The sequence below is a fragment of the Centruroides vittatus genome, unplaced genomic scaffold (assembly GCF_030686945.1).
Source record: "Centruroides vittatus isolate TY-2023 unplaced genomic scaffold, ASM3068694v2 contig_409, whole genome shotgun sequence".
NCBI lineage: Eukaryota > Metazoa > Arthropoda > Arachnida > Scorpiones > Buthidae > Centruroides > Centruroides vittatus.
Genome location: NW_027122221.1, coordinates 387,865 through 409,846, shown reverse-complemented (window position 1 = coordinate 409,846; position 21,982 = coordinate 387,865). Strand labels below are relative to the sequence as shown.

Below are 21,982 nucleotides of genomic sequence, written 5' to 3'. Positions count from 1 at the left end.
AGTAGATTAAATATAAGTAACTCATATAATGTAATAAAACTTCACAATAGAAGCCACATATCATCTATTAGAAATATGTGAGGCACATTTTCTATTAGAATGATTATATATATTTGTTACATATTTGTATATATAGTATACAGAAGCCATAGTAAGGGTCCAGATGAGCCATAATTTGGCCACTGTGTTAATATAATAATCCGTTTTGAATTAAGGGAATTCATTACTTACTCTTTGAACGTAAATGTATCAAACTATAAAATGACTAAAAAATTTATTTATAATGTAATTTATGTTTTGGATAATGATTAAAAGAAATATTTTAAAAGAAATGTAATTGTACCATATTTGTGAAAAAGAAAATACTTAAAAACCATTTTGTGTTTTTTTTTTGTATGAAACAACAAAGATTGATTGAAACATTTAAAAAGCATATATACAAATTAATACTACTATTTTTGGATGTTTACAATTGAAGATGATAATTCAATTTTTAATTTATTGATATACTGGCAGATGACATATTGTTTACATGAATATTTAAAAAAAACGTTGTCTAATTCTTAATCAGTTGTCTTAAAAATTGATTTCTGTTAGTCATTATCTTATTATATTTATAGGCCTACTACTTTACCATGTGCTTCACAACTTCCTTGATGGAAAATAATAAACTGTGTGCAGTCATATGCTATGAGATTTTACTTCTGATTTGAGATTTATAGATACTTCTAGTTTCAGATTTGTGAGAAATTTTGACATTCACATTTAAATAATAAAAACTAATGATATCATAGTTTAACAATACATTTCATTATTATAATATAAATCAGTGATAGACAGCATTATATCTTATAAACTGTCTGTGTGGTTTAGGAATGGTGGGTTTATTGTTCTTGGCTGTAATGACTTTATATAGTAAAATGTTTGATTTTTGAGATATTGGAATTTTTCTTGGGAAGTTTTGTCTAAAAGCTACCTTATGGATAATTTCAAATGTATAGGATGCTTCAAAATGGAAGCAACTACAAAATTTTGAATTATATGTATCTTTATTTATTTCATATTTATCTACTCAATACATAGTATAAATTTGTATTTAATAAGTTATTTATTATAAAATTTGTTTAATAAATAGTATTAATTTTTAGTAATATAATACTGTATAATTGAATTTGTTATCTAATTTATATCTTATATCTTATGGAAAATTTCTCGTTGCTTCCAGTTTTTTACAAAATGTTCATTTTCTTAAAAATAAGTGTATGTTTATCTCATCTCCAATTAGCTATTCACGTTTTATATATACTTGTTGAAAGCTGTTGCTGTGAAGATGTTGCAGATTTTAATAGTTTTGTCAGTCTTCATGATTTACATTTCATTTCTGCTTTTATGTTTAGCCACAGCAGTGGTGGTATTTTAATTATTCAGTACTTATATTTAATAAGTTGTGAAAGTATTTTAGTACTTAGATTTGAGTTTGGTTGTTGAGATTTCAATATTCTTGTAGCAGCCGGGGGGGCCAGGGGTTGATCTATTCTGACTGCTTACTTAGCACGGGTCGTTAATCCGCTCTCAAAGTCGAAGGATGGCTTAATTTAATGTTGGAGACAAGAAAATTGTAAGATCTTCATCTCAGTCAGAACCTGACACCAGATAGGGATGAAATTTGCACTCTATCACGCATTTAAAATATTATTAAAAAGGAGGGCTTAAAATTTAGTGAGTGGGGAGTGCATAGGTGTCCGTTGAGAACTAGAGTCAAGTCCAATTAACAACTAACAAATACTTTAATTAATAAACAACAAGAACACAAATGGACTAACTGAATAGAATCTAACTATGATTCAACCGTAAAGTTAAATCTCTAACTGTGAGATCAAGAGAGAGAGTTTACACAAAAAATACTGATTATAATACCTGCATATTATTGGCTTGAAAACCTTCTGTCCTTTAGGCAGAAGTTACTTGTATGAGGAACTATGGTACTCAGTTCAAAATAGAAGAGGATACTGGATGAGGTGCTGATGTGTGCGGAGTTTGGCGCGTATCGTGTATTTATACTATGTTTTCCTTCAATAGAGATTAAGAATTAAGATCATCTGACTGGGTGTCATGATGAGTCTTTTTGGTTTAGTCAGCTCTTTAGTCATGGGATATAAAGATCTCTCTCAGGAACTGACTGTCAACACAGGAAACATTTGTTCCTTGTTCTCTTTGATTTATAGCTTTGATAAAAATATCAAAATATTACATTTAATTTTAAAATATTTTCTCTGAACTTTAAGAATATTTTATCTCAAAATATTCAGAATCTCACATTTTCTTTGTGTATTATTCCTAAATACACATCTCATACTTTAAAAATGTCTACATTTCTCATTTTATTTAGATTTTTATTATCTAGTTTTAAAATTTAAAAATATCACTAACAAAAAATTTTTTGTTAATAATAATTATTATTTTTAAAATTTTAAACAGAACATTTTCTTTGTAAATAAATAAATAAATACAATAAAACCTGTCTATGGCAACCACCTACGGTTCCTTCAAAAAGTGGTCTTTTAAACGGGTCGTCGTCCAATACAGATGGTGCTGTAATACCATATTTCCGTATGTATTTTGTGCACTTAGTCATTTCTACTAAGCAAAACTCAAGGTGAGCAAAAATGAGCGAAATTTTTCAATGATAGAGCTATGTTGGTATCGTATTTTATTCTTATCGGATAACTCGATTTACAGGGGTCGTCGTGATTTTATAAGGCAGATTTAATACCAGTATTTTAAAGATGAATATAATACTTGCATTTTCTCGATTATAATGCACACTTTTTTTTTCGACTTAATTAATTCAACTTGGTTCTTTTCGTTTGCTCCTCAGTTACATGTATTAAGTCATCAATATTTGTATCTTTCCATCACTTTGGTTTTGGTTTTTGTTAGGTTAATTTTATTTTAACTTTAAAAATACTGTGTGTTTTTAATATTTAATATTTTCTTAAGTACAATAAGAAAAATGATTAATTAAATAATAAAATGATTTTAATTTTTTTTCTCAATATGATTTCATTACATTACATTCTGCAATTGTCCAATGACAATGGCGGAATCAAAAAAGGAAGGCTGCCTGTAAAACTGATTTTTGCGTTAATGCATTTATTGTTTTTTGAATATTTTGTGTGCAAAAATTACTTGGATATTATTTTTTGAAAAATATTGTGGAAATAAGGTAGGTTGATACAGAAACTATTTATCGCACATATACTGTATATGAGCATCAAGAAAAAATAAAAAAATAAAATAAATTTTATCAAATGATGAGATCAGCCGATTAATTGTATCGTGTACAATATTTTATACCGCTAAGGAAAATACTGTAGGTCTACGGTAAAATAAATTTCATTTTCCCACAGTTAAACTTTGCCTCTAATTGCTGTTGTGATAAATCATTTTCACTTTCTCTGATAACTTTAACACGATTTTCTAATGACAGCACTTTGCATTTCTTTCGTTTTTCGGACAATTTTGTACAAACTGAAATGAATTTCCTTTGTTGCTAGACTAATTCGTTAACATCTGTACCTAATTTCAAGGGTGGGAGAAGTGCCCGAGGTGGGTTCGAACAAGAGTTTAGACTAATTCATTCTATTAGGAGGAGGAAACATTGTTGAGATGGGTTTGAACAGGTATATTTGTGGAAGTGGTCACTTATTACAGTTGTTGTATGTTGTTTTGGACTAAACATTGATGCCCACGGTTGCGTTACACAGGTAGTCATTTAATATGGGTAACTTATTTGAAGACTCTATGTATAAACTATTCCATGCCAGAAATTTTTGCCCATTTTGACAGGTGTCTATCAAATGCAGGTGGTCGCCTAAGCAGTTTTTACCGTAAATAAATTTAATTTTTTAACAGGTGTACAGTTTGTGAAATGTTTAATGCTGTAATTTTGAATTTATTTTGATGTTTGTTAAAAAATTTATCAAATTATTATAAATTTTTTATAATCGCTATTAAAAATAATGAATACTTAATATATAAATAATTAATTATTTGTTGTACTTACAATTCAAATTATTTCAGGAACACATACCTAGAGAAGATCTACTTAATGCTCTGTATCTTGAATTTGTTAATCGTACAAATGAGGTCGGAGTAGACATAAATCAAGCCATTGCTCATCCCCATACTTCACATTTAGTTCAGTTTGTTTGTGGATTGGGTCCAAGAAAAGGTGGTGCATTATTAAAGGTATGTTTTAATTGAGTTTACCTTCTCATTTTTTCTCAAATGTTATTTATTTCAAATTAATATAGTGGATTATTAATAATGTATGTGAATTGTAACACAATCTAAATGGAAGTATTTTTTTAATGTAAAGTTATAGTTAATTTTTTTCATGTCTAGTTTACAGAGTAATTATTGGGATTCAAACATATAAATCATTGTTTAACTCAACATCTTCCTGTACAACTGTGCTAGTAGTAGTCTACTCTATGTTATCTTTGTTGCAGCGATGTGTAGGGGATAATAGTGATTTTTAAGTATCATTAGTTAGCCAAACTAAAAAAAATATTTATGTATTTAAGATATAAAACAGTTACTACACATTATGCTACTTATTGTAAAATATTTTTAATGAACTACATTGTGGTGCATTACCAAATTATTTATTTGAGAAGGATTTTCTTTACAATTGAGAACCAAGAATAATATGGGCCTCGACCATTTTTAATCGAATTAATTTTAACGAAGAGAAATTATCCTGTAATCAACAATTAAAAGCGATCCTTGTAAATTAAAATTATTTTCTATCCTTGAATTTAATCATGATAACCACTATTATTATTATAAATTTCAAATGCTTTTCTGTAGTAAATGAACCATTTTTGTTATTTTATTAAAATTATAGTTTCCTTAAGCTTACAATTTTAAATTAAGAATTAGCTTCATTTTAGTTTTTTCTTTCTCTGAAATATCACATATTCCAGATGATACTTATGTCTTTCTTTTTTTTCATATTTATATAATTTTTATCAATTTTTTTCTGCCTTTTTAAATTACTGTAATTATGTTAACTATTACCCAAGAAGTTCAACTTATGCCAATAGATAGAATAGCTGTTTGAGTCCTCTGCCATCTTCATTCAAACATCTTGTCATCTACTAGCTCTAGGAAATGCCATAAACAAAAATAGTGACTGTAACAGAGAAGGCATTTTGTGTTCTACAGTTTGCAAAGTTGTAATTGCTCATCATTGTGCAATACAAATAATCTGCAGGAGTTGAGTTATGCTGCTGTGGAAGGAATTATAATTATGATGGAAATGCTGTAGTGAGCATAGGAAAAATTTGAGTATCAATCAGGTGTGGAATGTGGGGTGCAGACATTGAGATACTGTAATGGGCAAATGTAAAACTTGGGCAGTTTCCAATGTTTTAATGTACAGATAATAATTTTAAATGTTTATAATTAAAATATAAATAAATTTTTTGTAGTAATTAATAATGTAATTATAATATGATAAGGTTATAAAAATTCTAGTTTCCTATATTTAAACTATATGCTGCTTTATAAAACATAAATTTCTCAATATGTAATTATTGTACATCATATCTAAATTTTTGATTGATTAGATTTATAAAAATTATTTGTAATGAAGATTCCAAATTTTAAGAATTATATTCATTTTGTTGCAACATTTTAAATTAAAAAATAATTTATGATAATTATAAAGAATTGGTTTTTTTTTGGTTATTTTAGAATTTAAAACAGACACATCAAAGATTAGAGAGTAGAACGCAACTTGTAACCGTTTGTCGAATGGGTCCCAAAGTGTTTATCAATTGTGCTGGTTTTATTAAAATAGATACCAGCTCTCTTGGCGATAGGTAAATATAATAGTGTTTTAAGCATTAAAATTTTGAGTTTACTAAATGATATGTTTGAAACTATGATTGATTTTTTTTTTTTAGTACTGAAACATATGTTGAAGTGTTAGATGGGTCACGGGTTCATCCGGAAGCATACGAATGGGCACGCAAAATGGCAGTTGATGCTTTAGAATATGATGATACTTCAGAGGATGTTAATCCTGCTGGAGCACTAGAAGAAATTTTAGAAAATCCAGAGAAACTAAAGGTTTGTTAAATTTTATATGTTAATTTCAAGTTTAAGTCATTTTGAATGAAAAAATTTATTCATTTTGTTTATTTTTCTATCTCAGTTAATAAAGTAATAAGTTACACTTAAATCATTTTGCTAAATGATTAAAAGTTAATTATAACTATGGCACATTTATTATTTTATCTATTACAATATAAAATACATTGTTTTAATATCTTTAAGGATATTTACCATTTAATTAAATAGTATTTTAATATATATTTGATGAAAGTCATAATTTAAAACTATTCTAATCAAGACAATTAAGTTATTTTAAGAAATAATAATAATTTAATTCTTTTGTATATTTCCTAATTAAATATATAAAAAATTAAGGAAAGCATTTATATAAAGAATGTAATTTATTAGTTAAAATTTTGGTGTATTATATTTAATTGATATAATTAATTAATTTGTAAGATAGTATAACACAATTAGTAAAGTTTTATGTATGTATGCAGACTTTCAAGTTCTGAATTTTATATATTAATATTTTTAAAAATAGGACTTAGATTTAGATGCATTTGCCGAAGAATTAGAGAGACAAGGATTTGGTAATAAGAGCATCACTCTTTATGACATACGTGCAGAACTGAATTATCGTTACAAAGATCTTCGGACGCCTTATCGACCGTCGTCGGCCGAAGAAACTTTTAACATGCTTACAAAAGAAACACCACACACATTTTACATTGGTTTGTATTTATTTATAATTTTTGAAATTAGATAAATTATTTAAATAATTATTTTTAAAAGAAAATGCTTTAGTAATCTATCTCATTACAGTAGATTGTTAATCTTTTAGATAAATTATTGATTAAGCAATCAAAAATTTTCAGTCTCTTACTGTTCTTTTGTCATTTTGTTTCATATGGTTAATATGTAAAATGAATTTTGATATTTAACCTAATTGAATAGTAGACTAACCTCCATTAATTGTAGGGACCAGTCTAGTGTTTACCTTGTTTTGGAAACAGGATGTGATAATCCTAGTTGTGTGCATGAAATCTCTGTCTTATTGAAAAATATACTTTTTTAGGATCTAGCAGTCGAGTTTTTTGTTCATGATCCCATTAATAAATTCAAGATTTTTTGACCTCAAGAACAGGTTTTTTCCTGGCCATCCAGAGTTTGGTAAATTTGTCACAGTTCCATAGATTTTGAACTTTTTCACACTACTACTAATATTGTTTACGTGAACACCAGTTAAGGTGGTGCATTTTTTAATAATTTAATCCACTTTTGTTAAGTTAAATAATTTTTTTCTCTTGTTGCTTGTGATAGCCTCCATCCACCCATCCACCCATCCACCCACATAAAGTTATTTCTGGTTGATTCAAAATGTTAAAGTCAGTATTAGATTCTACTTTTACTTACCTTAATATAATTAGATAAGATGTTAGTAAATTTTTTAAAGCAGTATTTATAGTTTTTTTATAAGGTTGATTCTTTTTTAAATTTATGGGGATTAGAAAAGTTTATTTTAATCTGTAGTTTTTGTTTTCATTATATAAATTAGTTGACTTGTATAAAAGTTATTTGGGAGTTTTCACTCAGCATTGTAATGGTGGGAAATGTTTTTTGACATACTGTAACAAAATCTTTGAGACCAACTTTCTTAAATACCTATTCTTTATCCTAAATGATGGATCTGTACAGTTATTAGGAAATTGCGTCAAATCAGTTTAATGAGGATAAATCTCGTTGATTAAAATATTAGAGTTTTTATTATGTGAATTGTAGGCATGTAATTTGTGTTTATCACTTGAAGATGTTAGGTGACCCAGTTCTATAGGCCCAAAACAATTAGGATTTTACATTGGTTTGCTGTAATAAAGTAGTATTTAATGTTTTGAAAAGTATAGTTATTTAATAATACAAAAATACAATTTTTTCTTTAGATACACATTATTAATTTATACTGCTTTGGTAAGTTTTTTACAGTTCTAATATGGTAACATAGCTGATTAGCAAGGATTAAATGTTTTTGATATTGAAAGGATTTATGAGAAATTGCTTCATTAACTTCATAATTTAAAGAAAATATTATCCTAATTTCTGGAAAATAAATAATTTTGTAATTAAATTGATTTTTATTTGGATTCATAATAATCTAGCAATTAATTTATATAAAAGTGAGACTTGTGAAGTGTCTTTTTGCCATCTTTGGGTATTTATTTTAGTTCATCATTTCACTAAGTAAAATAAATTCATAGATTCAGAATAAATAGTCTAGAAAATTTTGTCATATGTAATTGAAAGAATATGCTTATTGTAGAGGTAATTACATATATCAGCCATGTAATGTTATCAAAATTAGCTTGCCCTAAGACATAGAGGTTAAAAGATGCTTATAATTTTTTTGTTTATTATAATCAGAGTTTCAGTTACAGCTGGCATTGGCTTCAGATAAAGAGGTACAGTACATTTAAGTTGTTTTTTTATGCTGTTAGTTTAACTAGTGTGAAATCCACAGATATGCGAAAAAAATGTAACGCAAATTTTTTCGAAAGATAGTTTTTTTATCAACGGATGTTTAACTATCGGATAGTTTTGGATCAGAGATCACCCCGATTGTCAGCAATCTGATGGGAAAGTTGACACATAGGTGTCAGAAAATGCATTGTCATCGTCAACATGGACAATCACGTGATCCCTTTCCCGTGACAATTGAATAAAAGCTCGAGCCCCTGGAAGCTCAAGGCGATCCAAAGGAAGTTATACTTGTGAATGTGATACATACGTCTCTTCATTCAACGAAAGGAGAAACTATGGTAGAAGACAGACCACAGTTTCAAACTTCCATACAGCTCGCCACATCATTTAGGACTACGATTCCTATGAACGGATTGATGCATATCGTTCATTTCCTCGTAGAGGTATTTTGTTAGTGAATTGTGAACTTTCTCTCTGGCGACAAGAATAGACTTAGCCTAGAGCGGCCCTTTATATATATTTTAGTATCTTAATTGCATTTAACTGAGTTAGCTTTGTAGACTTTTTGTATATTAACTTTAGATATTAATAAATGTTTAGTTATTTTATTTAACCCTTTTCCTGTCACTTTCAACTACCTGTTGACTTGCTCACCTCCCGCACCACTTGGTAAAAAGTCATTCGAAACGACAACGTGGGCGGTCTTTGCAGACTGTTGCCAAGTCAGTGGTCAGTAGGGATTAACCCCTGGCTTGCGGTTTCTCACACTAGTATTTTAAATGGTGGTTAAAGAGACATTGTTTTAATTGTTATTTGCTCATAGAATGGTAATTTAAAGTGCTGACTTCTCTTTCTTCACTTACATGCTGAATAAGTTACTATTATTATTTATTAAATTTTCAAGTTATATATATATTTTTAACTATTTTAACAAAATCTTTTGAATGTCAGAGTCCAACAGAAAACCAAATTGCTAATAGTTGTAGTTTTGATTACTTACCTTGATCATCATCAATATAGGCATGTTCCAAAGTGATTATAACAAGATTCTACTTCACTTATTCTTTTGGAAAGATTTGTTTTTTAATCATTGATGACTGATATACATTGATATAAGAGATCATTTAAATATAAACAAAGAATTGATAAAACATTTAGTTATATTGATTTTAATGTTGTAATTTGACTGAATTTAGTGTATCATTTTGTATATTTTGCGGAATAACAATCAACTGTGCTATTAAATAGATAATTTGAAAAAATAATCTATTTATTGCATAATAAATAAGTAAAAATTTTTAAATTTACAGGAAAATTAGTATTAGTGCAAGTTGTTGGAATTGCACGAAAGAAACCTCAAGGAGAACAATTAGATCAAGCTAATCCTATTAGAAATGATGAAACTGGGCTTTGGCAATGCCCGTTCTGCCTGAAGAATGATTTTCCTGAATTGAGTGAGGTTTGTGTTTCTTTGTTGTGTTTCTTGAATCGTGTGTAAATATGTGAATACAGTAAGATTCCAATCATCTGGGTGCTAATTATCCGCACTGCCCTCCAACTTTGTTAAAAGTAAAAGGTATGTAGTATAATTATACATAACACAAAAAGATAACTATTTTAAGAAGAAATTCAACTATCTGGACAAACCCAAGGTCCAAATTAATTCAGATAATTGGAGTTTTACTGCATATAAATAATTAAAATCTATCATTTGTAGACAAAACATCACATTAAATACAGTAAAATGCAAATATGTAACAAAAATGACTTAACAAAATCAAAGTGAAGAAATCAGTAAAGTTATAAGTTCTTTATTGTTGGTTTCAGTGAGTCTTCTGGCCAGAAGACTCACTGAAACCAGTATAGAATGTTTTGGACCATCTCCTATAAGCATAATGCTAATAAGTTCTAAATAACTATATGTAACATAAAGTGAAAACAAAAATTTCTGTTTTTACAAGGAAAATAGAATCTTCAGAATTAATTTTAAGAGGAATTATTAAGGAAGAAGCAATGTTCAGACTTGTAATTGTTTGTTGCAACACTTTGAAATAATACATTAGTCAAAACAGTAAAAAAATAAATTTGTATTTAGTATTCCAGATGATGACACTCTTAAATGTTTTTATACTATAAAAGTAAAGAACAATTTAATAACATTTAGTTAATTGACTTTATATTATTTGAAAGTGAAAAAACTTTGTTACGTATTTCATTTTTGTGTACAGGAAATTGATGGTTTAATTGTATTTATTTTGCAACCAACTTTTAGGTTTTGACATTTATTTAATTAGTTTAGTTAACATTTCATATTAATCATAGTTTAATAAATTTTCAGGTATGGAATCATTTTGATGCTGGAAATTGTCCTGGACAAGCCATGGGAGTAAGAGTGAGATTAGACAATGGTATTTCAGGTTTCATACCTACAAAAATGATAAGTGATAAGCGAGTTACAGATCCAGAGGAGCGAGTTAAGGTATGTTGTAAATTACCAATTTTTGTAATTATTTTTTTTATTTTTTATTTTACATTTAAAATTTATTCTATCCCTTATTGTTTAGATTGGAATGACATTACATTGTAGAATTACAAAAATTGACATCGAACGATTTGCAGTAGATGTAACATGTCGCTCTTCGGATTTAGCTGATAAAAATAACGAATGGAGGTATGTAAAAATAAATAGCACCTTAAAAATATAGTAATTAGTTCTTATTTTGTATCATTATCAATAACTATATCTATATAATAATTTTTTCTCTTTAAATCATTTTATTTAAAATAATTTGAATAGATACTAATTGTGATAGCTTTAGAGGCAAGATTAAATACTGTATTTACTTGCATATATTGGGTTGTTCGGAAAGTAATTTTGTTTTTTTATTACTAGACTAATTAGATGTATTTTTACCAGTCAATTTTATTTTAAACCACATTTTCATTATATACTTCGACAGCTGACATTTTAAGGCTTATTTGTAAAAAATTTTGTTTGATTCCGTACAATTGTTTTTTTCGGTGACCCATCAAATATGGAAAATCGAAAGCATCATTTTTGGCATATTTTGCTTTTTTATAACTAAAAAATCAAAATGCTGTTCAAACAAGAAAAAAATTGTGGTACATGTTTGGAGAAGATGTGTTGAGAGAAAGACAGTGCCAAAACTGGTTTACAAAATTGCGTTCTGGCAATTTTAATATCGAAGATATGCCACATTCCGGATGGCCATTTGAAGCCAACGAAAACAAAATAAAGGTACCGATTGAAGCAATCTGCCATATAACAACACGTGAAATCACTAAGAGATTAAATCTGTTAAATTGAACCGTTTATTATTTCTTAAAACGAATTGGTTTCATTTCAAAGCTCAATATATGGGTTCCACACGTTATTAAAGGGAGATGCTCTTTATGGTGGGATTTTAAAGAATTTTTTTTTTTGAGCTTTTACCAGACAATTTAACAATTGATTCCAAAGTGTACTGCTATTGAGTAAACAAATTGAGTAATATCATCAAACAGAAAAGGCCAGAATTGATCAACAAACAAAGTGTAGTGTTTTACCATGATAATGCCAAATTTCACACAAGTTTGGTAACTCGTCAGAAACTGTTATAGCTTAGATTTGATGTGTTATCGCACCGACCATATTTGCCAGATCGGGCACACTCGAATTATTACTTGTTCCAGTCTATACAAATTTTTTTTTAACTGTAAGACATTTACTTGAAATGACAATGTCAAAAATCACTTGGATCAGTTTTTTGTAAACAACGATCAAAATTTTTATGAATGAAATCATGCTACTACCAGAAACAATGACAACAGGTATTTGACCAAAATGGTCAATATATAATTCAATAAAATATTTATTTACTATAAGAATATTGCATTTATTTTTCTATGGAAAAAACGGAATTAATTTTTGAACAACCCAATAAGATGAGGTTTTTTTCATTTTTCACTGCTTCAAAAATCTAAGTCATCCTATACTTGCAAGCAAAGGTTTCTTTTCGTTTTTGTATAATTTTTGTAAACTGTGTATTTGCATTTTTTACCAGATTCTCATCTTCTGATGTTTAAAAACAAAAGTATTTTATCTGGGTTGTTTGAATCATTCTTGTGTAATGTCAGGAGTAAAGATGAATAGCAATAGGAAAAGCAAAGCTTTTGAATTGAATTTCAGAATTACACGGGAACCCAATATAAGTTTTAATTCATTCTCAGGCGAAAACAGATGATTATTTGGAAATCAGAATTCAAAGAAACTTGTAAGTGTAATTGACGAAGAGTGGATTTCACTGTTAATAATTGGAAAAAAGGTTCCCGATTGTCGAGTTTTACGTGAAGAAATTATGTTGTTGATTTTACAAGATTTTTCCTTAAAGTTTAAAATGACAGTAATTTTTGCAGGACAATGTGTACATTTACATGCATTTGATAATATTTTATTTGTGATGAAACGAAATAAAATTAAATTGTATTAATAAATCTAATTTTCTTTATTTTGATCTTTAAAGTCACACCTCGTCTTATATTTGAGTAAATACGGTATCTTATGATAAAATATATTTCATACAAATATAAATGGAGTTATTAATATATATTATATCCATAAAGTATGTTACTTTATTGATCTCTATATACACATATAAAGAATACTTTACAATGCTTATTCTTTATGTGTATGTATGTAAGGAATAAGCATCAAAAAATGTTGTTATTTTTCTTTCGCTTCAAACATTCAATTGAAGTCAAATAAAAATTGCCAGGACAAATATGAAATTTACAGAAAAATATATATTTCTTTTTGACTATACATACACATTTTTTGTTCTTTTACACACCGTTTGAGGTAATAACAATTCCATTGGCGAAGTCGATCTTTTTTGTAGGCTACCATTCGCCGAAAAATGTAAAATAGTTATAAAAGTCCTCAAGCGGTAGCCAGTAAATAAAATTAATAATTACATTAAATAAAAATGTAATTATTAATTTTATTTGCTGGAGGACTTTTATAACTATTTTACATTTTTCGGCGAATGGTAGTCTACAAAGAAGGTCGATTTTGCCAATGGAATTGTTGTTGCCTCAAACAGCGTGTGAAAGGACAAAAAAATGGATTAAGACTCATATTTGTATGTATAGTCAAAAAGAAATATATATTTTTCTGTAAATTCAATTGAAGTATTTACGTACATGATTAAACATTCATTGTAATCTGCATCATATGTTTTGATAGTAGTAATATTTAAATACTTTCCTAATTACTTTTCTGTTTATAGATATGAAAATTATTATTATTCTGGAAAAGAATAACAACAGTGTATCTTGTTTTTTTACAGAGCAGTTCTATATTTTACTTTTAAAACTGACCTTAATTTTTTTAAAGTAATTTTTTAATTACAATTTTTATAAACAAAATCTAACACCTTATCTTCGCTGAGAAAGTTTAATTTTAAACAAACGTTTTCAGCCTATTCTATAGGCCATCATCAGGCTAAAAAATCGAATAGTATTGTTCCATAAGAACGAATACAAATATTTAAACTTTAAATTAACAACGGATTAATACAAATATTTAAATTTAAAATAACACGGATTAAAAGATGATACATTTAAAGTTTAAATATTTGTATTCGTTCTTATGGAACAATACTATTCGATTTTTTAGCCTGATGATGGCCTATAGAATAGGCTGAAAACGTTTGTTTAAAATTAAACTTTCTCAGCGAAGATATGGTGTTAGATTTTGTTTATTTAATTTTTGCTGGGCACGTTTTATTTAATACAATTTTTATATTCTCTAAATTTTTTATTCTAAATATCTGTCTTATGCATAGCCAATCAACATGATTAATTTAAAGGAATTATTTATTTGATAACATATACCGATTTCTAAATGTTTTTATAAATATTTAATCATAATGAAAAGAAATACAATCTGCATTGCAATATAAATGGAATTTAATACAGGTTGTATTATGTTTATATTAGTGGTCTGATGCACTGCATTCCTTCTAGCCTTAATATATTTTCTTGAATGAATTTAAACAGAAATTCTAGAAAACTTTCAGTTTAAACAACAATTTTTCAGAAAACATGTTTAAAAATATTCTTGTTATTTAAGTTTATTTGCTAATGTTCTGTGAAAATATATTCAATCATTACTATTTAGTTAAAGTATAAATGTCAGAATTATTTCAATACAATCTTATTTTCAAAATATATATTTTTATATATTTAATCTCCTTATTTCTTTGATTTAGCTATTAAAAAACTGTAAGCACTAAAGATACAAACTTTATCAGATTAATTAAATTATTAAGAATCAGTTAACTATTATTACATTTATGATTATTATAAATACTGTATAAAGCAGTTCAATATATTTATGAAAATTTAATTTCTATAAATAGGCCTACAAAAGATTTATATTATGACTATGATGCTGAAGATAAAGATAGAAGACAAGAAGAGGAATTGCAGAAGAGACAAAACAGACAAAGTAAGTAATCAATCATTCTTAAATAGATAGACAATAAAGAGACTTTTTAAACAGTTGTTTAGTGTAATTGAATATAATTTTTGAAAATGATTATTAAGAATATAAGGAATTACTGAGTTACAGTTTGTTGTTACACTTGATAGAGACAAAATAGTATTTTTTTATTTTTATTTGTTCTTATAACGGATTTAAAAATGAGAAAAATGGTTAATTGTTTATGACAACTGATAATTGGTTTGTAGCAATACTTATAATGATCAAGATGCATTAAAAAATATTATATAAAACCACAATAAATAGTGAAATGAAAATGAATAACAATAACATTGGTTATGGAATATGTATAGTAAAATCAGTTTACAATGTATTTATAAGAAATAGTAAAATTGGTCAAGTATCTCATTATAAATTTTTGTAACTACTTTTACAGTAAATATTGGATTATTTAATGAAAGTAATGAATAAATTATCAAAATGTTCAGAAGTCAATTTATTCATTACTTTTAATATCAAAAGAAAAAAAGTGAAAATTTTATGTAAATTATTACCCTGTATTCATGTTACATGTTTTATCCAAAATAATTGACTAATAAATGCAGCAGTTGTCTAATTCATAGGAGTTTGCTAAGGTATCAGGTGAAAGGGTGTATTTGTAAGCTAGTTTTATCCAAAACTGAGCATGTATTTTCTGAACAGATTAGTTGGCTCAAAGTTCAGCTCTTAGTGAAAGCCATTAAAAAATATCACTTATGTACTGGGGTTACCTATATGTATTTTTGATGATGTGTACTTGGACAGAAGCAAAGGCTACACGACTGTCTCCGTGGTCAGGGCAAGGGTTATTTTCTTATTTTTGTCTTGCACGTGTCTCATTATCGACACTTGCCATTAAGTCTTGTCATCATCACATTATAATTTGTAAGAAACCATTGCTACTGTCTTTGGAGGCAATTGCAGATGCAGGATGTCCAATGGACCTGGAAATCTGGAAATGTCAGGGACATTATCAGATAAGGGAAAAGTCATGGAAATCTCAAGGAATTTGGTATTAAATGTGGAAAAAGAAAAAGTTATTATTGGAGTGTGAATAATGCATCGTATAATGGAAAGGGAGCAAGAGAAACAATTTGAATGTGCATATTGTTTTGTCACATGATGTGAATGATGATCTAAGATTACATTATGTATATAATTAAATTTAAGTATGATAATTACTAATATTTACTCCAATGTTTTAAGAAATACAAAATTTGAATTATGTGGCTTTAAATTGTTATGTGAAAAAATGTAGCTTTTTTTTCCAATTGTAAATAGCTTATTTTTAAGTGTTGTCTCTTGGGATTCACTGAAAAGCAGTTGGCAATTCTAGCTAGCAGTTGGTTTACTTTGGAAATGAGATTGTAGAGGTGGTCTGATCACAACAGTTTCAAAGTTTTACCAAATAAATGCTATGTTGAATCCATCTATATTTCAGCAATGCTAGCAATTTATGATTGCAGGGTTTGGAAGTGATCACTGTTTTTAACTAAAAGTCAATTTTTTCATTTGTCATTATTTTTGCAAAATGTCATTAAGAGTCTCTTTTGGAAAAATGTTACTGTACAGTATTAATTCTATTTTAATGTGCACCTTTTTCAACTTTTTGAGAAGCTGAGAAATGATGTGAGTATTAGATTTAAAGTATAAGTAGGGAACTTGGAAGTAAAACATGTTAAGTGACAGTATCATTTCCAGTATAATAGCATGTTAAACCTATTAACTGTAATCTGAACAGAGTTTACCATGGTTAATTGATTTTACTTCATTTGAGTGTCACCCATCTATTGAGATTTTGCTGATTTTAATAGTGAAATCTATTTAAATGAACAAATTTTGCATGCTATAATTTTTAATTTACAGATACAAGACAGTAAACATAGATTTTATTTTTTTATGAAATAATAGGTTTCATTATAACGAATAATTATTTTTTTTTAATGAAAACAGTAGTTTGATCAGTAATATGTTCATATAAATTATATGTAATATCTGGCTAAATAAACTTTGTTTAATGCAGAGATGTGAGCTGTTTTTTGGTGAATGCATTCCTATGCTTCCATTTCTTTTAATAGCAATATGAAATTAATGTTCACTTTTTAGTTAGTAATTTCTTGACATCTGTCACTTTTTTAACTATTTTCTTAATAAGTCTCTTCTTCTGTCCTTATGATTGTAGATTTCAGATAGTAAATTAAAACATTCTGTGAGTTCCATTACTGATATGCATCTCTGTACAGTATGTACAGTAGACGTTTTGATATGCCACTTAAGATTGAAAAATTAGAAAAGTTAGAATGAATGGAGTAACCGACAGAATGATACTAGAAATTTGAAAAGACTGTGCAAACTGCTTGAGTTGTAACCACTAAATAGTTGGAAAAGTTGCCACTGAAATACAAATTGACCAAGGGATGGTCATGCTTAAATCCAGCTTATACCAAGAATAGAAAGCATAAAGCTGCTAGATATAACATTAGAAAGTCTTCTGGCTAATAACTGGATAAATGATTCTAAAGCTGATTAAAATTGCTAAGCAATAAGAAGACATTTTGTCATCTCCAGGAAATCGTGATTATGGTCAAACACTACTCCAGACAGCATGACAGGTTTGATTATTTCTGGCTTAGGCTGTTACAACAATATGGTGAAGTAAAAGAATTTGAAACATTTGTGAAGATGATTTTAATAATATCCTATGGTAATGCTCGTATGGAATGTGGATTTTCCACCAACAAAGTATGCTTAATGGAAACCAAAAAGAAGAGACATTTGTAGCTTACAGGAAATTACTTGATGTAGTCATGTCAGCAAGTGGATTGGGAAAATTGAATATATTAAAATAATTTATCTATGCAACCCAGAGATACAAAGAAGCTATGGTAGCTTGTAAACAGGAAGAAATAAGGCAAGAGAAAGAGTGGAGTGAGAAATTGATGGTTGCAGAAATGGTGAAAGAGCTAAAGATGATTTTGATTTCTTGCAGAAGCTAATAAGGAGAGTAGGGACATTAGTGCACATTTGGAAGAACTGCAAAAGAGGTTTATTTTATTCTATAATTAATAACAGAGTATGATTATTTTGTGATATTTACTCACTGTGAATTGCATAATTTGGAAAAATTGTATTGGGTTTATATTATAAGGTTGACAGTATCAATTTGAATTTCCATATTTTAATAAAATTGTCATGTTGAACTTGTATGTGATATACAATCTTCTGCACATTTTGAAGCAACGGTATATGAATTGATTAATCAAAATGAAAAAAAAATTAATCAAATTTTATAATAAAGGGAATTGAATAACCTTACAACTGTGAGTTTCATTTGGTAACATCAAATAAATTGTTGTGAACTGTTTTCAGTTAGTCATGGAAAAATGCAGGTTTTCGTCCTGGGGAAATAGGAAATTGTTGGACACCCCAAGTCGGTATATAACTTGCACCATATTGCTGCAAACAGTTAATTATCAGGGCATTTATCAGTCTCAAAGTGAAACTGCTTATATTGGTGATAATTGAGTTTTTAATAGAAACATTGAAAGACTTTTGAATTATTGCTATGTACAAACTTATTTGCTATAAGTATAAGACATACTTTAAATTTAACAATATTAGGGCACTGGAAACTTTTGATAATGGAAATTACAATGACAAACTGCTGTGAACTCTGAGAATAACAGATTGATCCATTAAAGGCATCAGCTTGCCATTCTGAAATGAAAAATCATTATTTCTTAAACACATTATTTATATTTTGATTTTTCATATTCTTTATAATTAAATTTTATTCATAATTACGAACTTCCTTTTTAATGTCATTGTTTTTTTTAGAACATAGTTTAATGTTTAATATACCTTATAATTTTAATTAGCTTACATCAAGAGAGTTATTGTTCATCCATCATTCCACAACATTAGTTTTAAAGAAGCAGAGAAGATTCTAGCAAATATGGAACAAGGAGAAGTTATTATAAGACCTAGCAGTAAAGTAAGATATAGAATGATTCCATTAAAATATATAAAATTTTATGATTTTTTAATTAAAGAAACTAATAAAATATAAAATAATTGTCAAATATTCTTATTTTATTGAAAAATATACATATACAGTAGAATTTCATTTTAATGGATTGCTCAGGCCACCAAAAATCATCCATTGTTCCAAGAATCTGTTATATCACTAATGACAGATATTCCTCACACCCAGGAAAATATACATTTTTTAACCCCCTGCATATAAAAAAATACCTGTACTTGAAATTATTCAGTCTCTTGGGATTGATCTTCTTTATTCTATAGAAATACATATGTTACAAGATTGTACATTATGCTGTATATATGTATGACAAAGCTGACAGAAACTGTATGTATTGTAAGCACAAAAGGAGGCAAATTATGTATGCTCATTAGCACTTCAGTTGACTTCACAATTGGTTAAAAAACTCGTCCGTCTTTGTTTGTTTTGATGTTGCTTTTCTGCCGATTGAATACAACAACTGCTTGATATTAGCAATGTCACATACTGTACAGCCTGTTTGTTTATGCCAATCAAGAAAGTCTTGATAGTTTGCTAAATTTTGGCATTACACTTTGACCAGCATCAGAATGTTCACTAGATGGCTGATGGCTTCTTCTCAATCTTATCAGCTTGCTCTCTTGGTACAATTCTTTAATTGTACTGTACTGTTCATATCCTAGGCATAAGTGCACCATCAAGCTCTATAAATTCCTGGAAACACCTACATATTAACTAAATGTATAGTTTACAAATAGATTGGGCTAGAAAAAAAATTTATTATTCTGAGCAATTGTTTTGCAATCTGTTAAAATGAGATTCTACCGTAGATTGGATAATTAAATAATTATATTATTTTCATTGTAATAAAATTATTATTCTAGAATTGTATACAACAGCCTATTTATATAAATTTCAGCACTTTAAGAAATTCTTCATTATCATTTAACTATTAAAAAAAATACAAATACAGTAGAGCATCGATTATCCGACTTAATTGGGGACTGGAGTTGGTCGGATAACCGAAAAGTATGAAAAAATACATTATTAGTATAGTGTATTAGGCCTGGTTTAAATACTAGCTTCCCTTTCATGGTCGAGCCAGTGCTGCCAGCTAAAACATGCAAAAATTTAACAAAAATAATATTAAAGTAGCCGAGACATAACCAAATATTGTAGCGCCACATCACTAGCGGACATTTGAATTTGCCGACTAGAACGCGGTCGGTTAATCGAGGGTCGGATAATCGATGCTCTACTGTATTTATATTGTTGAAGGAATATTCAGCAGTTTGAAAGTATGATTGAATTCTGTATATAAAAATATATAGTTTGCAAATGTTAATTAATAATCAGAAAGTAAACTATAATTAAGATGTTAATTACAATCTAGAAATAAATGATTAGGCTGTTAAAGTTAAATTATTTGTTGAAGAAGTTGATATATTCTTTTAATGCTTCAAATTCCTGTGTGTCAGTCAATTATAATAAATCTGAAAATATTAAATAATTTTATAAATAACATGGTTTTCAAATCTAGTTTGTATAGTTCATTATAGTTTAAGATATTTGTTATTATTCAATATTCAAATTTATTTTATTAGGGTGCAGATCATTTGACTGTAACTTGGAAAGTACACGACGGTATTAATCAACACATAGATGTTCGTGAAGAAGGTAAAGAGAATGCATTTAGCTTGGGACAGTCTCTTTGGATAAACAGTGAGGTAATGAAAGATAAAAAAATAGTTTTGTTTATTAAATCTAATAAATTTAGTTGTAATGCTTTTATTTACTGTTCTACACAAAACATATGTAGCAGTAAATTTGCACAGTTTGTTTTCTGTCTGAACATGAACATGTTTTAGGAGAGGCTATCTATGATGATTTCTTGCTGCTGCTTTGGCACTGACGTGAGTCACTGCTGGCATAAAACAATTTAAAAAAATTGCATGTACTTGTACTAGCATCCTTGAACATTGTCACGTGGCTCCACGGCCCACTGTATTTTGAAAACGAAACCATGGATTCTGCATTTTATTACATTTTTAATTTTCTAATCTCATATTATATAAAATGACAAAATTTAATCAAAATTGACCGATCAAATTCTGAGAACAAACTCAAGTCTGTAAGCCACATAGAAGAGGCTTTGTAATGCTTCACCTCTATAAAAGAACTATATTTGTTATGCATTTTGTGCAGATTTTGGTCTGGACTTATTTCTCTGCCTAAAAGTAGAACATTGCTTATTCACCAATTAAAAATAATTTAATTGATTTATAATTTTTTAAATTTGAATAGTATGCAAGACTTGCTTGTATTAATTGCAATTTTCAGTAGATTATAATCTTACGAATCCCTAGGAATTTGAAGATCTGGATGAAATTATTGCACGATATGTTCAACCAATGGCCTTACATGCGAGAGATCTGATAAATTTCAAGTATTTTAGGGATGCAAAAGGCGGAAAGAGAGAAGCACTAGAAGAATTATTGCTTGAAGAGAAGAAAAAAGCACCTTCCAAAATTCATTATTTTGTTTCTGCCTGCAAAGTCCATCCTGGAACTTTTGTGCTTTCTTATCTTCCTCGTAATAAGGTAATTTCCCCGAATATTTTAATATGCATTGAAAATATTTTACGAATACATTATTTTATTTATGGAATGCTTGGATCTTATGGATTTGCAAAGTTCATAAAATCCAAAATTTTGGGATATTTTAATAATACATTTCATATAAAAATAATACGTAGTAAATATTATTTTAGAATTATAATTTGGAACAAACACCTGGATAGATTCTTATCCTAAAAT

General features: G+C 28.0%; 1 protein-coding gene across 2 annotated transcripts in view; it reads left to right on the top strand.

Annotated features, from left to right (window-relative positions):
- The window catches only part of Spt6 (transcription elongation factor Spt6), a 79,774-nt gene that overhangs the window by 53,439 nt on the left and 4,353 nt on the right, over positions 1-21,982 (top strand). For both annotated transcript variants that reach the window (XM_067271933.1, XM_067271932.1), the window contains exons 25-35: positions 4,084-4,251; positions 5,764-5,891; positions 5,976-6,141; positions 6,671-6,860; positions 9,912-10,060; positions 10,940-11,080; positions 11,166-11,272; positions 15,024-15,112; positions 19,024-19,139; positions 20,771-20,893; positions 21,533-21,766. In XM_067271933.1, coding sequence (XP_067128034.1) covers positions 4,084-4,251; positions 5,764-5,891; positions 5,976-6,141; positions 6,671-6,860; positions 9,912-10,060; positions 10,940-11,080; positions 11,166-11,272; positions 15,024-15,112; positions 19,024-19,139; positions 20,771-20,893; positions 21,533-21,766 — 1,611 coding nt within the window. The remainder of the gene's footprint in view (positions 1-4,083; positions 4,252-5,763; positions 5,892-5,975; positions 6,142-6,670; positions 6,861-9,911; positions 10,061-10,939; positions 11,081-11,165; positions 11,273-15,023; positions 15,113-19,023; positions 19,140-20,770; positions 20,894-21,532; positions 21,767-21,982) is intronic.